The sequence below is a fragment of the Pygoscelis adeliae genome, unplaced genomic scaffold (assembly GCF_000699105.1).
Source record: "Pygoscelis adeliae isolate BGI_AS28 unplaced genomic scaffold, ASM69910v1 Scaffold452, whole genome shotgun sequence".
Lineage (NCBI taxonomy): Eukaryota > Metazoa > Chordata > Aves > Sphenisciformes > Spheniscidae > Pygoscelis > Pygoscelis adeliae.
In genome coordinates, this window is record NW_008824291.1 from 256,221 (window position 1) to 266,494 (window position 10,274).

Here is a 10,274-nt window from a genome sequence, read left to right on the forward strand (position 1 = left end):
CTTGTTGTTAATACAGCAGCACTCAAGGTTGCTGCTGAAATTCTTCATGAAGAGACTCCCCCCCCATTCCAACCATTTATGGCCCATCTCTGAAGAAAACCTCTATTCCAGCCCCTAAAAGGTGCAGTGGGATCTTGACCTGAGTGTTTCTGAAGTGACCACAGTGTAAGGCAGGAGCACAAGCAGCAACCCCTCTTCAGGCTCTGGCCCCACTCTTCTAGGCGGTTGAGGCCAGACCCATGCCAGACTCAGCTGACGAGATGTCAGCCCCTTTAACACACACACAGATGCACGCTAGCTTTCTTTGCGCTTTTATCCAAACTACAAGTACATCACAGAGATCTGTGCCCACGCTGGAGCGTTCTTTACACATGGCTAAAAAAAAACAACCAGACAGGCAGAGGGGGCAGGGGCGAAGTCTTTCAAGTAGAGTTCATGCTGACAGGTCACTGTTATCAAATCTCTCCTGGTCATACACCTCTGCTACCACCTTTCTTCCTGCAAACCAGCGCCCATTCAGAGCCTGAATGGCTTTGTGAGTCTCTGACGCCATGGAGAACTCCACAAAGATCTTGACAATGATCTCAGCATCCTCCTCTTCTCCTTGCTTCTCCTGGTAGATGATGACCCTGTTTACAGCCCCAAATTTGCCACATTCTTCTGTCACTTCTCCTTCTAGGTCATCATCAATGTCCTTTGGATCGACCATGTTGCGAAGTACCATCACAGTGGACTGCAGAGAGAAGGCCAAGACAAATGAATTAATACACCTAAGAGATACTGAGATTAAATTTGCAAAGCCACATCAGACTATGCAGCATTGCCTGAGCACCACCAGATATTCCAGTACTATGTCATTACAAGCATATTCCATGAAACCAATAATGTCCCAAGTTCTCAAGGATAAATTTGTGTATTTTCTTCCCAGGCATCAGAAGCATGAACAAATCTCATTCACTGACAGCTATGTTGTGGCTGGCCTCAGTCAGGAAAGCTGTGTGTCATCTCTTGGGCTTTTCTTAGACACATCTTTGAAGTGCAAGTGACCTGGAGACCTCTATAATTTTTCTTGTGCTGTTCCTATCCAGTTATTTTTTGCTTTCTTATCTTCAACACCACCATCATGTATTTTTTTTTAAAACTTTTCCTCATCTCTAAATAAAGTAGAAGGATTAACCAGGTCTTTTATACCTCTGACAACTGACCGTTGACCAGGTACTTTCATTACAGGGGATAACGACATTCTGAGTCCGTCAGAGTGCCTGCAACATACCTCTCATATGCATCCCCCCATCAAGCCCTTTTGTGACTGAGCACCTCTCTGTATCACAGAATGGTTGAGGTTGGAAGGGACCTCTGGAGGTCACCTGGCCCAAGCTCCCCTGCTCAAGCAGGGCCACCTAGAGTTGCCCAGGACCATGTCCAGATGACTTCTGAACATCTCCAAGGATAGAGACTCCACAACCTCTCTGGGCAGCCACTGGTTTTGTGCATTACACCCAGCTCTACCACATCCCTTCCTCCCAGCTCTGGCCCTGCCCAACATCACAGGCTAGCAGGCATGGCATTTCAGGCTCAGTATAATTTTAAAATACTTGCTCCAGTTCTTATTCACATCTGTGTAACTGCCTTTAAGGGTCTATTAAAAGAACAGCAAAAACAGAAGGGTACTCATAGGTTGAGAATGCTAAGCAGCTTTGAGAATGGTGTAGCTTAAGACTTTCTCGACACTGCTAAACATTTTTCAAGCAAGTATGCCAAATGAATTGGATTCTTTGGGAAAGGTACTTGCAACGGGAAAATTGGCTGCTAAGTCAGAAGCTCAAAGACGTATTTAAAATTATGTACCCTTTGAAAGTAAAGGAGAACACTCACTAGCTAACTCATTTGTGTCCTCCATTATGAAATGCATATCAGCATTATCCCTATTTAGCAAACAGAGAAGAAACATTGTCGATTCAGTATCAAAGCTCAGGAAATCTGCGTGTCAGATAGAAAACTCAATCATGAATGGGAACAAACCTCTGGTCATGCCCAAACAAGAAGCTTGATGAGATTATCAATACCGACCCTTCCAAGACACACACACCCCCCCCCCAATCTATGGATCTATTGTTCTGTTTAATGTTCTGACTTTTTCTATCATTCATTCTTGTCCTCTTTCTCATTGTAACTTCTGTGAAATTTTGTTTTATAAACACCTCAGAGTTTCATCCTACAGTAAAAGGTCGTGGGGAAAAGGTGGACTCAATAGTTTGGAACAGATTGCCCCTGACCGCGTGCCAGTCTCACTTCTTCAATTATAACCTAAAAGGCCATCACAGTTTGCTTTAATGATGCTAAGTAAACACACAGTTTAATCAGAAACACCTTCTAGCCAAGCCTCTTCTGTCCTAGTGACTGGTCTTAACCCTCAGAAAAACTCTGAGATGATCCTAAAGGCAGAATAAGAACCATCACAAGCAGCACACAAGCAGGTAGCCTTTGTAGTCCCACATGAGCTCTGTGGGGTACCTACAACGTGTGCTGCAGGAAGCCTGTACCACATACAAAACTGCATTGCTATACCACATTAAGACAGATCTAAACCTAGTAGTCTCATTTGCTGACAACTGGAACCAGCTCAGGGCAGTTACGTTGCACTCACCTCCTGTTTACGAAGCAATTTCTGCATCACCATATGACGGGCACTGCTGCCAGATATGCTCATGTGTTCCTGTTCACTCAGCATCTCCGGCCTCTCTGACTCCTGGAATACCTCCTCTTCTTCCTTCTCCTTTTTCACCTCCATCAGGCCCAATGCTGGGGGACTAGCCAGGATAGGATTCACAACTCCCACTTGCGGAATAGTGACAGGAATAGGAGGTCGGGCAGGGGTTACACCTGTAAGAGTACAAACTCTAGTATAAAGAAAAGAACTGACGTTCTGCAACATTTGGGTACGCACCAGCCAGTGACAAAAGAGGATCACAGAATCTAGATGGTTTTATTTGCCCTGCACCAACAACCACCAGGGAGGCACAAGCACCAACTTAGTGCAAAGGACATAGGCACTCAATACATCATCATATACTTGCCCAGAAAGGAGATAGAGTGCAAGATTTTACATGGAGTTACAATTATCCAAATTTTCACTAAACCTGCTGTGAAGTTCACGTCCCTGTTGTATCTATTATGTACCAAAATCAATTCCTGCTATGCTGCATAAATAAAAAAATAAAAGTTCTTGACAAAGCAGGGCAGGCAGGAGGATTTCAGCTTCGAATTCTCCTTAGTTGTGACCCTAGCTATAGAGAACCATGCTTTGTAACAGGTACACAAGTGACAAAATGAAGAGTAAACATACCTGTAATGACTCCCGGTGCTTGTGCTGCCATTACAGCCTGTGGCAACGCCCCTAACGGCTGGGCCAGAGTCAGTGCTGGAGATACCAGCCCAGGGGTTGCCAAAGTGCCAAGAACCGCAGCTCCTGCCACTGCTTCCTGCAAGACAAAAAAACCAACGGAAACCCCCCCAAGTGTTAATTCTGCATCAAGAAGTCATACTGTGGGTGCATGCAGCTGAAGCTCAGCTTTTTTCACACCTAAGAAATACCAGATATATAGATTCTGAGGATGACAGTTCTCCACTGCTACTGTAAAAGAAAAAAAGTATGCCACCCAGCCCACCAGAGAAATGTAAAAACTACAAGACACCAAGCCTTGGAAAACGTTCTCTTGCAACTCAAATTTCACCCATCCTCTCAAGCTGCTAGGTCCGTTACTGAATGAGAGACACCAAGGAATTCAATACATGGTTTGAAAGATGCAGGCAATTCCAGAGCAAGAGGAATCTACTTGTTTCCACCTTCTACACAAATAAAGCTTTTTACTGATGCTGAGGAACGTGATCCATTTAAAAAGATGGATAGGACCTCCCATCCCACCCCCTCTGATGACAGCACCAGGGCCCTGGGGCCATGTGACAAACCAGGTGAGGGAACTCTTACAGCCTAAGTTTTTCCTAAGTGATCTGGTGGAAGGTTAATCCTTGTCTGATTCAAGGAACACTGCAGTCAAAAACACTATTGCAAGCACAAGGGACAGGGCAAGGGGGAGCACAATACTGCTATTTTCAAAAGCCACACACTTTTAGATCAGTTTAAACCAAAAATCTTATCTCTCTAGTCTTCATCTTTTAGGTGCAGACAGCAACACAGCACTGAGATTGGCCTTCATGATCATAGCAACTGCAAACAATTATCACATTAGTAAATTTCTCAATGAGACAATCATAGAACTAACTTTTGCCACCACCGTTTTTACTGCTAAGACCCTACTGAACTTTACCACTTTCGATGACTGGAAACTTTCTTCAAACTTCCAGCCTTGATAATTGAAACATTTTATAACCACTTCCTTTTGTCCATGTTGTCTGCACCTCTTCTCCCATCCCGTCACCTACTTGCCTCCATACAGACCATACTTGAGCAAAAGTCTGATGCACCCTTCAACATTTTTCTACACTTATACCAAGCCAAACTCTTCTAGTTTCTTCACCTGCATATCAGGTTTTCCAATTCTCCCAATAACTGCAGTACTTCTCTATACCTTCTATAATCCAAATAAACATCCTGACTCTAGATGACCAGAATTCAAACAACATTCGAGATGAACACCTAGTTAAGTGATAAAACACTTCCATAAAACTACTGAAAATAATGTGCCTAAAATATACCCTAGGATCCCAATTTTTTTTGTTGTTGCTGTTGCTTTCCAGGCTATTATACTCATGATTTATTTACCCACATCCTTCTCCTCCTTGTTTTCATGGGGCTCCTATGAGCCCTGACACCATGGAGCAAAAAATTCTTAAAGGTTTTGTTCCTTAAATGCAGTATCTTGTAATCTACTACTAAATGCTGCATATATTTCTTACTCCAATCTGCTGCGATATTCCAATTCTCCTCTACATTAATAATGCATCTTATCTCTGTGTTGCCAACTAATTCCATTAGTACTCTTCTCCTAATGCGTAGAATAAGGCCACTAATATTTTTATTAGAGATGAAGCAAGACCTATCTGTAAGTAATTTCACCAGCAGAGTGTAAGGTCAGCAATTTCCAGCACAGGTCGTTTTCCGTCTCTTCTTCTCACTTGCCTATGCATCTCAAAATTCATTGTAATAGTGTTGGTCTTGTCTAACAGTTTCTCATAGGGGTCTCCACCAACTCTTGAATTGTTGATAGTACATGCTTTTTTTTTTCCCCCTAACGAAGTGTAACAGTAGACTTATCAAAGAAAGTTATGTTCATCTAGCAGGGGTATTTCCCTAAAACACCGAAACATTTTGCATATCTGTTTCTTTTAAAAATTTTATCCTTCCTTTAAAGCTTGTTTTCAATTTTTCCCTACCATTGGGGTGAGAACAATGTCTGCAGATACCAGACTTCCATGCTACCTTAAATGCAAGTATCATGTTTGCTATTCTTCAGCTATATGGCAATAGCCCTGACATGACAGACTTACTACAAACCCCTCCCCCAAACTATTAAGCGTACATCTGCACATGAAAAATTCCAAGCTTTACACCCACCTAGGATGCAATAATCCCATGTGCATCGTTAGCCAGTCTGCCTTATCCTTCTAATGAAGGGGAAAAATACTTATGTAAGCATTCAGTGCTGTAACAAGACCATCATAATTTTTGACTACACTGGTCACTAGCTGCCCCCACTTTTTACTTAAATGGCTAAAGAAACTTTTCCTAATAGCTTTAATTCCTTAACTTCTTTTGCAAGACTGACTTTTTTACCGTCATTGTCAAGACATTAACCATCTTTGCTACTCAATACCCCTCTCTTCATAGTTTCATTTAAGTGCGGAGACACTTCCTCCTTCCTTGGCTGGCATGCTAATTCAGAACATGCAACTAAAGTTGCAGTTCTGATTGCAGATCCAAAATTTTATCTCTGACTTAAGTTTCTCTCTCATGTCCATGATTTCTTTAGCTCCGCTGAGTTTACTGATCAGCTTGTGTTTAAAAAAATTGTGACATTAAAAGCCCTTGCAGACCATGACTGCGTATGTTCTTATTTAAAATAAGCTGTTCCATACAAGAACTATGCTAGGAGTATAAGTAAGAAATATTGCCTTCTGTAACTGTTCTTACTCTTTTCCCTAGTCATCTACAATTACCCACATGGCAAATCAGACAGGTTACCTAGATCTGTACCATGTCTAAGTAAAGGCAACAAGACTGCCAAGTATCTCTGAGGTCTTTCAGAACCTTTTTTCTATATATGGAATTTTATATTTTCCTCACAGTAACAAATCCCACATTATTTTGCAGAAAGAAACAGTAGGATTTATCCATGTCTGTTACAGAACTCTACCATGTCACTTAAGAGAAGAGTTAACAGTTCTTTCCCAAAGTGATTTTGATCCAAATAATTCTTCTAGCCATGCCTCAACTTCCTTCCTTAGTTGACTACAGAGGTTCCCAGACTTGTGGACCTTTTACTGGGGACATGCAAACCACCCGAGAGTTTCACATCAGAGGCAGCTCCTCCCGCTTCTGCCTTTACCATGTGATTCAGAAAAATATTTTCAAAAAAAGAGCTGTTTACAAAATTAAGTCCAGTCAGCTGATTAGCAGCACATATAGGCTGCACACCTCAGCAATTTTTTTGCTTGAGAGAATCCAAGAACCCAACAGTGCCGGAACTTGTTTCTTTCATGGGCTATGGCGACGCAGGGGGAGATTCTGCTGCCCAAGGCAAGGATGACGGACACAGATATGGGGGTTTGCTTTGAAAGGCAGTTCTCCTCCATCAGTGCCTATTGGTCATAGCCAGGAGCTTCTGTTACTTCAAGCAAACTAAATTTGAGAACCCCTAGACTCCTGCATCAACATCCAATTCTGCTCCGTCACTGCATTTCCTTGTTTCTGAACAGCCTAAAGCCATTACAGTTGTCTTCCGCTTTACTACAGGCAGAGTCTTTTCAACAACAGTGTTGCTCATGCGACTATTACTGCCCTCATTAGTCTGCCCCCTTTCATGTACTTTCACGCATTCTTTTAGCCTCTACTATAACCATTTCCCTAATCATTGGTTTGCCTATCCAGACAAGGAATTCCCTCCAATCTTCCCCCACCATTTCTTTAAATAAAGTTCTGATCAGCTATGCCAGACTCCATTCCAAAATGCTGGTGTATCAGATCCTCACAAATGTCAGAGGCAAGCTTCTACATGTGAAGTCCTGGGAACAAAGTATGATCTAGGCCAAGCGCTTTCATTCAAACTAGTGAATACAGCTGGCTGGAACAGTTTGCATACTTGTTTCTAGCAGGGTCACAACAACCATCCACTTGGTTGAGTCATACCACCCTATGCCTTACCTGTGCTGTGATCTTTGCTGTAGCAGCTGCTGCAGCAACAGCTGCTGCTGGAGGTAGTCCTCCTGGCGTAGCAGGTGTCAGGAGAGGCATTGGAGGAGTCACAGCTTTACCAACTCGGAGATACTGACCCCCAAGGTCAAAGAGGTTCATGGAGGAAACAGCATCTTGAGAAGACTGTGCTTTCTCATATTCTGCAGTGAGAAAGAGGAATATTTTCAAATGATCCTTTTTACTCCTAAACTCAGCCACTCTCTCATCACACAATTGTGATTTGTATTTGCAAAAAACGGCTGCTTAGAGTTCCAGTGAGAAGACCCTCAGTGCTTAGCTCACTCATCTCACCCCTCTAATCACACAAGCATTCCTGAGAACAGTCAGCATAGCAAGATCTCTCAACCTACATAAAAGTGAGTAAAAATATCTGGCTATTAATTATATTTCTAAGTTCAGGTACAGATCTGCTCCAAATTTATTTCTATCCCATTGCTTAATGTAATTCTTCCACTAGGGCGGGGGAGGAAAGATGAGGATGCTCCTAACCACTCTCCCTACCCCACATCAAATACCAGACAGCCATTTTACCAATGAAACCATAGCCTTTGTGTTTTCCTGTCGTGGGATCCCTGGCTAGTGTGCAGGATTTAATCTTCCCAAAGGCCTCAAACACGCTCTTGATGTCATCATCTGAAAGGTCCTGATGAACAGATGCCACATAGATGCGATTGAAAGCCCGTGCCTCTTCTGCTAGCTGGTCTATAATTGGTTGCGCCTGACCTATATTACTAGGTCTCCCAACCTGCAGAGAACACAGCAAATGTCCATTAAGCATTCTGAAGAGCAGCAGCATGACTCACCAAGAGTTACAGCAGACAAGCACTCAGCCACCTGAGTGCCTTTTCAAACCAAATAACACCTCATAAGGCCATAATTAGCAAAGGGCAACAGTTGGCTTGGCTCTGGGATACAACTACAGGGGATTCTAGAAGTACTGAGAGCCTGGACAGACTCTGCTCTCTCCTCCACCGTATTTCCCCCATTTACGTTCCCTGACCTGCCAAAGATCAACTTCCAGGAATTGAAAACAATTCTGAAAGCAAAACACAATGCTTCTATATCCTTCTTTCGAAGGCTCCTAAAACCCCCTTAGAAATCAGACACTGCAGATTTTCAGAGTGTATCAGAGATATAAATGTAAGATATAAAACACTTCGCAGAAAATTAAGGTCTCTTGGGAAGACCTTATTGCAGCCTATCAGTACTTAAAGGGGGCTTCTAAAAAAGATGGCGGCAAACTTTTTAGCAGGGCCTGTTGCGACAGGACAAGGGGGAATGGCTTTGAACTAAAGGTGGGGAGATTTAGACTAGATATAAGGAAGACAGTTTTTACGCTGGGGGTGGTGAAACACTGGACCAGGCTGCCCAGAGAGGTGGTGGATGCCCCATCCCTGGAAACACTCAAGGTCAGGCTGGATGGGGTTCTGAGCAACCTGATGTAGTTGAAGATGTCCCTGCCCACGGCAGGGGGGTTGGACTAGACGACCTTTAGAGGTCCCTTCCCACCCAAACTATTCTATGATTCTATGAAAATGCCAGTTTCCCCCCCAGTTTCATTCCCCAAAGTTTGACCGTTGCAACATCCCCTCCTACTGCTTGAAGAAACACAGCTACAATCCTTTGTTCCTTTCTGTTTGCGCTGAGTGCCTCCTTTTTGTATGGCAAGGGTGGACCTCTATTTGAAGTCCCTCGCACTACCTACAGGCACAAGAGTCTGATGCTACTAATGTACCATCCACACAGGTACAATATAAGAAGAAAGCGTTAAAACACCAGGAATCACCTTTGTTTTGTCCTCAAGAGACTTACATTCTGTGTGGGTGGAAAAAACTGAGCTAGCTTACCAGAACAAGTTTCTAGGTTTGATTAGCATGCTGGGGGTTTCCCCTCAGACAGAAAGGGACCCCGAGCCACTATGTACTCAATGGATTGAGTATCAAGGTCTATCAGGGAACAGACTTTACGTTATCTTTCACATTACAGTGCTGCGGGAAGCATTTCTAGGCATAAAATCATTATTCACAGTAAAGAGAACTAAGAATTTTCAGAGCATGCCTGCTACTCACCTTTATATTTCTTCCCCCCAGCATGACAGAATTCATCTGCTCCAAGGCCAGCTGAGCGGCTTCTGGTACCTCATATTCCACAAAAGCAAAACCCTAGGACAGAAGGATACGTTTGTTGAATCATACCAGCCGTATCTTGTCTCAAATCTAGTGCCAAGCTAACGCAGCCAAGACTTTCCACGTACCAGATTCTTACTACCGTGGCCTGAGAAGATGTTTCCTTAAAGAAGCTTTTTATTAAAGCAGAAAATTGCATGCAGAAACACTGACACAAGGCTACCTGCTTCCAGAGACTCTCATACTTGGAGGCCTGATAGCAAAAGGCCACTGCATACAGGACTGCTAGCTGTTCGGCATCTTTTGTGCACACTGCCCCCCATGCACATCTGGTTCCCACCACAGAATCCCGCAAAGCTAAGTAGAGTATGCAGCTACAAACGTTTATCTCAAAGTGCTAAAAGCAGCCTGCTCTCTCTGAGGATAGAGGCTCCTTCTTCTCCTGGATATATTCAGGAAGGCCTTGAAGAAAAGAAAAACACATCGCTCAAGGGCTGTTAACCAACCTTGTGTTTCATCGTAACAGAGTCCCAGGACATATCAATGCTTTTTATAGGTCCAAATGGGGCAAAGGCCTGGCGAATGGTATCTTCTCCCAGTTCATAGTATATGGAGCCCACATACACACGACACATGATGGCCAGGGCGCGCTGCCTCTGAGCTGCCATCTGTATTGGAAAGAAGAACTGGCTGGTTAGATCAGGGGGTGGTCATGG

The 10,274-nt window shown here is 43.5% G+C and overlaps 1 protein-coding gene across 5 annotated transcripts in view; it reads right to left on the reverse strand.

Moving 5' to 3' along the window:
- Positions 1-297: 297 nt before the first annotated feature.
- The window catches only part of PUF60 (poly-U binding splicing factor 60KDa), a 24,580-nt gene continuing 14,603 nt past the window's right edge, over positions 298-10,274 (reverse strand). For all 5 annotated transcript variants that reach the window (XM_009318784.1, XM_009318780.1, XM_009318779.1 and 2 more), the window contains 7 exons: positions 10,065-10,226; positions 9,502-9,594; positions 7,964-8,177; positions 7,382-7,572; positions 3,347-3,482; positions 2,648-2,883; positions 298-733 (listed from right to left, as the gene is read on the reverse strand). In XM_009318784.1, the coding sequence (XP_009317059.1) occupies positions 434-733; positions 2,648-2,883; positions 3,347-3,482; positions 7,382-7,572; positions 7,964-8,177; positions 9,502-9,594; positions 10,065-10,226 (1,332 nt within the window). In that variant the 3' untranslated portion in view covers positions 298-433. The remainder of the gene's footprint in view (positions 734-2,647; positions 2,884-3,346; positions 3,483-7,381; positions 7,573-7,963; positions 8,178-9,501; positions 9,595-10,064; positions 10,227-10,274) is intronic.